Source organism: Notechis scutatus, chromosome 6 (genome assembly GCF_049901735.1).
Source record: "Notechis scutatus isolate UNSWTSFEM ecotype Mainland chromosome 6, rNotScu1.2, whole genome shotgun sequence".
NCBI lineage: Eukaryota > Metazoa > Chordata > Lepidosauria > Squamata > Elapidae > Notechis > Notechis scutatus.
The window spans coordinates 76,831,228-76,837,227 of record NC_142014.1 but is presented as its reverse complement, the minus strand read 5'-3'; the positions used below and the strand labels follow the sequence as shown (position 1 = coordinate 76,837,227).

The following is a 6,000-nucleotide window of genomic DNA, read 5'->3' as shown; positions in this document are numbered from 1 at the left end:
AAAGAATAGATAGAATAGAGAAAGAGAGGTAGAAGAGATAGAAAGAGGTAGAATAGATAGAGAGAAAGAGAGGTAGAATAGAGAGGGGGAGAGAAAGATAGGATGGATGGAGAGAGAGAGAGAGAAAGAGAAAGAGAGGTAGAATAGAATAGATAGAGATAGGATAGATAGATAGATAGATAGATAGATAGATAGATAGATAGATAGATAGATAGATAGATAGATAGATAGATAGATAGATAGATCAAGGCTCTTCAAACTTGGCAAGTTTAAGACTTGTGGACTTCCAACTCCCAGAATTCCTGAGCTAACATGCCTGGAGGAGGGAATTCTGGGAGTTGAAGTCCACAAGTCTTAAAGTTGTCAAGTTGAAGACCCCTGGAATAGGGTCTCCTGCTTGAGCAGGGGGTTGGACTAGAAGACCTCCAAGGTCCCTTCCAGCTCTATTCGGATTCTGATTCTGTCGTGGGGAACCACCCAGCCAAATTTCGCGGCTTGGCTTGAAAGCAGCCTAGGACCCCTGCGTGCCTCTCCCCCACCCTCCCGCGCGCGATCCTACAAGCCCTCAACTCCTGCTGCGCCGCGGGCGGGGCCGCCTCCCTCCGAGCCGCGCCCTCCCGGGGGTGGGTGGGGGAGAAGCCTTATTCCTAGCCCCTCCCCGAGGAAGCGGGTCTACTTTGAGCCTCCCCGGGGCGTGAGTCCCGCGCCCGCAGCTGCGTCTGAGCCGGGAAGGAAGCGTTGAGGTTGCTGCTGCTGCTGCGCGGCTCTGGGGTCGCCTTCGGTCCGGGATGCTGCTGCTTTCCGACGAGCTCCCGGCGCCCAACTTGACGCGCGTCAGGATCCGCCCGCAGGGCTGCGGCCCCGGGGCGCTGCTCAACCGCCTCGGGGTCTTTGTCCAGGCGCTGCTGGCCCTGGTCGCCTTCAGCACGCTGATGCGTGAGTGGCTTTGCTTTCCCCTTTCTCGCTCACTTTCTCCCTCGCTTCTTTTTCTTTTCTCTTTTCTCCTTCCTTTCTTTTCCTTCTCTTTTCTCCTTCTTTCTTCCTCTTTGCTCCTTTCTTCTTCCTTTCCTTTAACTTTGCCCTACCTTCTCTTTTCTTTCTTGCTTCTCTCTTTTTCTTTCCTCCCTTCTCTTTCCTTTCCTTTCTCTTTTCTCCTTCCTGCCTTTTTCTCCACTTCCCCTTGTTTCTTTTTCCATCTTTCTCTTTGCTCCGTCCTCCTTCCCTTCCTTTCTCCTTTCTCCCCTCCTATCTTTTTCACTTCTTCCCTTCCCTTTCTCCTTCCCTGCTCATTTCCTGATTGCTTCTTTCTCCTTCCTTCCTTCCTGTCTTTCTAGCTTCTTCCCTTATCTTCCTCATTTTCTTTTTTCTCTCTTTCTCCCTGTTGTCTTTTTTTTTTACTTCTGCTCCTCCCTTTCTCTTTCCTTTTTGTTTCTTTTTTTCTCTTTCTCTCTGCTCCTTATTCCTTCCTTTCCCTTTTCTTCTTTCTGGTCTTTCTTGCTTCTTCCCGTTCTTTTCTCCTTTTTTTCATCTCTCTCTCTCTCTCTCTCTCTCTCTCTCCCTTCTTTCTCTTCTCCTTTCTCCTCCTCCTGTCTTTCTCTCCTTGTCCCAACTTCCTTCCTTTCTGCTTCCTTCTGTTCAGCCCATCTTCCAGGCACAATATTTGCCTTGCCTGGAATAACCAAAGATCTTTCCAACTTTCTGAGACAGAGAACCTGAGACCTATGCCTTTTTCCGTGATTATATTGTCAGACAAAAGAGCTGTCCCAGGAGTTGGTAAGAAAAGCCAGCTGCCTTATATCTCACTGCAGCTTAGAAACTTGCCTACTTGTTACATTGCTATTTTTTCCACCTGTTGGGTCTGAAGAGATGCTGGGGAAGAAGGAACCCCAATCTGAAAGTTTTATATTGGGTTCAAATTAGACATGTATTTAAAAACAAAAAAACCTGTTCTGCTTTAAGCAAAGAATGCACAAATAATCAAAATAATATCAGGTTTTGAGTGACTACTGCTCTCCAATCCTCCAGGTAATACTCCTAATAATAGAAACTTTTGAAATTTGGGTGATTCTTGTTTCTGTAGTCATGAGATCTAGAAACTTGACTGTTTAAATTGAATCTTGTATTTTGGTTCTATCTACCTGTTTGCCTGTTTGTCTATCTCCCTCTCTCTCTGCCTCCCTCCCTCCCTCCCTCCTCCCTCCATCTTCATTCCTATCTATCTTTCTATCTCTTTCTATCTTTCTTCTATCATTTATCTATCTTTCATCTATCTATCCATCTATATATCCATCCATCCATCTATCATATCTATCGTATCTATGTATCTTCTATCATCTGTTTTTCATCTTTCATGTATCTATCATCTATCTATCTATCTATCTATCTATCTATCTATCTATCTATCTATCTATCTATCTATCTATCTATCGCTATACCTGTCTAACTGTCATGTATCTAGTTCTGTCTCTGTCTATCTACAGTTATGTATCTACATCTCTATCGTCCGTTCATCCATCCATCCATCCATCCATCCATCCATCCCATCCATCCATCCATGAATCTCTCTCTCTATCATATTTAAGAACTGCCTCTCTCCCTCACAGAGGGACTCTGGGCAGTGCACGATTTTAAGGCTTCAATTTATTGTTTGATTGAATGTCTTAAAAAGAGATCCAGTGTGGCTTTTCTGTGGCAAGGCAGTCCAGGGTGGCTGTTATGGGGCCATCCGTAGCGAAAACTCCAAAGCCACAAACTTTTTCCTTCCCCATCCTGTCGGCCCAGCCTTCCTTTCCTAGGCCTCCCTGCCAGATTTGGCATCTCGGCTTGGCAACGTGAGGCTATGCTGGGTTTTCTGTGGGGCAGCTGCTCTGGCGTCTTTTGCCATTGTTTCACCCACTTGGCCATCTGGAGAGGCTGAGCTAAAGGGGAGGGGGAGACGGGAGTGGGGGGATATGTAGTCCCTGGGGCTGGGCTGAAGACGCCCTGCAGCCTGCTTCATGTCTGGAAATTTTTAGCACCCCTCCCTCCCTTGCGGGGGTGTGTGTGTGTGACAAAGTAAAGTTCAGGGCCCCTTTGGTGTGGTGAGGGTGCTAAACAACAACAGTACTGATGGACACCAGAAGATGTATCTAGCCAGACATCTTGTTCCCACACAGTGACTTACCAGGGAGGCCCAGAAAGTCTATGGACTGGACACGAGAATTAGCATCTTTCTATTCTATTCTATTCTATTCTATTCTATTCTATTCTATTCTATTCTATTCTATTCTATTCTATTCTATTCTATTCTCTACTCTACTCTCTCTACTCTCTACTCTACTCTACTCTACCTCCTTCCTTCCTTCCTTCCTTCCTTCCTTCCTTCCTTCCTTCCTTCCTTCCTTCCTTACTTGAAGGTGGAGCGCGCGGTAGCTCTGCCCGTTCACGTGGATGGAGCCTGTCGTTTCGTTGTCAGTGGTCAGGTATTCGGACTTCTTTAGGTTCAACCGAAGCCCGAACTGCTCGAGGCGGTCGGTGCCACTGTTGGACTAGGTGCTCGAGTTCAGCCTTGCGCAGGTTGGCCAGGAACACATCATCGGCGTAGAGCAGTGTCCATGGGGGCGGGCGTGTGCAGGTCGTGTGTAATTGTGTCCATCACCAGAATGAACAGCAGTGGTGAGAGAGCAGAGCCCTGGTGTACGCCGGACGGTGATATTGAACTCCTCTGATATCCCAGCTGCCGCTTTTACACGGCTTTTGTGACATCTGTATAGGAGTTGGACCCATTGTCGAGTAGCTAGGAGCACGCCGTGATCTCGCAGTGCGTACCAGATGAGATCATGCGGGACTCGGTCGAAGGCCTTTTCAAGTCCAAAGAGAAGGCGGTGTGGAGCGGGATTTTCTTCTCTCTGAGCCTCCATCAGCATCCGCACACCGAATTTTTCTATTCCTTCTTTCTATTCTATTCTATTCTATTCTATTCTATTCTATTCTATTCTAATTTTCTATTCTCTATTCCTATTCTATTTTCCTGTTCTATATTCCTATTCTATTCTAATTTTCTACTCTATTCTATATTACTATTCTATTCTATTCTGTATTATTACTATTCTATTCTCTATTCCTATTCTATTCTATTATGTTCTATTCTATTCTCTATTCATATTTTCTATTCCTATTCTATTCCATTCTAATATTCTCTTCTCTTCTCTTCTACTCTACTCTACTCTATTCTACTCTACTCTACTCTTTCCTTCCTTCCTTCCTTCCTTCCTTCCTTCCTTCCTTCCTTCATTCATTCTATTCTATTCTATTCTATTCTATTCTATTCTATTCTATTCTATTCTAATTTTCTTTTCTATTCTCTATTCCTATTCTATTTTCCTGTTCTATATTCCTATTCTATTCTAATTTTCTACTCTATTCTATATTACTATTCTATTCTATTCTGTATTATTACTATTCTCTATTCCTATTCTATTCTATTCTGTTCTGTTCTGTTCTATTCTGTTCTATTCTCTATTCATATTCTCTATTCCTATTCTATTCCATTCTAATATTCTATTATCTTCTACTCTACTCTACTCTACTCTACTCTACTCTACTCTACTCTACTCTACTCTACTCTATATTCTCTTCTCTTCTCCTATTCCATCCCATCCCATCCCTTATTACATTTATACGCCACTTGTCTCGCAGTATAACAGGAGCAATGCATTGACCCCTTCCCTGCTACACTAGATTTTTTTCCAGACATCAAAAATCTTTTCCGTTTTCAGCCATGTCCAGTTTCTCCCATAAAATGAAATGGGAACAGCCTTTCTGAGGTCATGTGCCTCATTGTGCACATGACACCAATTGTGTGGTTTGAGTCTTCTGCAAAATAACCTCTTCATGATGTCATTAATCTCCCCCCCCCAACCCCTTTTTAAGCAAAACCAGAAATTCCACCAGGTACAGGCTCTGATTTTTTTTTTCCTAGCCAGGAAGTTGACAGGTTTTGAAAGAGAAAAACAGAATTTTTGGCTTGTAAGTTACCTCTCCACCAAAGTGGTTCCTATTTATCTACTCGCATTTGCATGCTTTTGAACTGCTAGGTGGGCAGGAGAGTGGAAATAATTCATCTCGAATCCTGGGCCTCTGGAAGGCCACATGATCTAAATAAGGAATATCAAGTTAAACACCCCGAATGCAACATATTTAAAGCTCAACCAGCCAGATTGTTGTTAAATACATATTGCCATTTATTATGTTTTCCCAAAAAAAAGTATAAATATTTTTTTTCCACAGTAAAACGATTTAAGGAGCCCAAAGAAGAGAGACGATCTTGGAGAATATGGTAGGATGAGAGAGAGAGAGAGAGAGAGAGAGAGAGAGATGAATAGATTGGATAGATATAGAGAATATGGTTATAGAGAGAATGTGGAGGGGGAGAGAGATGGATATAGATATAAATATGGAAATGGATATGAAGATATAGATATATAAATACTAGCTGGATATCTGTGCTTCGCTACGAAACTATGTGGTCGGGCTAAGTTTTGGGGGAGGAAAATAAGGAAAAAGAAATTCTGCCTCTGCCTACCATCATCCATCGGTATTCAACTGGCTAGCGTCCTGTCAGTGTGTGAGAGAGTTGAGGGCTGTTTGCTGTGTGAGCAAGAAGGAGACAGCAAGGTGCTTGGGCGTGGCTTAGCTCAACTGTTCTGTACTAAAGCTCTGGGTGCTGTGAAACTAAAACTGAAATGGAAACTCCTCTGCTTGTATTTTGCATTTGGAAGAGATTTCTTTTCAGGTGGGGAGGGGGAGTAGAACTCCTTAGCATCAGAGCGTGTTAATAATAATCTATGAAATTCTAATGCTCTGATGGTCATTTCAAAAAATCCTTTCTTAGTGAGCACCTAGGAGCCAAGAGAAACATATGTGCCAAATTTCCAAGTTTGTAGGCTTTACGGTTCTGGAGATTTTGTGATGATGCGTGAGTGGTATTTCACTTTTGTATACATAGACAGATGATAGGTA

At 43.5% G+C, this 6,000-nt stretch overlaps 1 protein-coding gene across 1 annotated transcript in view; it reads left to right on the top strand.

The window, feature by feature from the left end:
* Window positions 1-704: 704 nt before the first annotated feature.
* Window positions 705-6,000, top strand: part of LOC113422830 (store-operated calcium entry regulator STIMATE-like) — a 41,988-nt gene continuing 36,692 nt past the window's right edge. Inside the window, exons 1-2 of the mRNA XM_087969135.1 lie at window positions 705-936; window positions 5,269-5,317. Coding sequence (XP_087825261.1) covers window positions 789-936; window positions 5,269-5,317 — 197 coding nt within the window. The 5' untranslated portion in view covers window positions 705-788. The remainder of the gene's footprint in view (window positions 937-5,268; window positions 5,318-6,000) is intronic.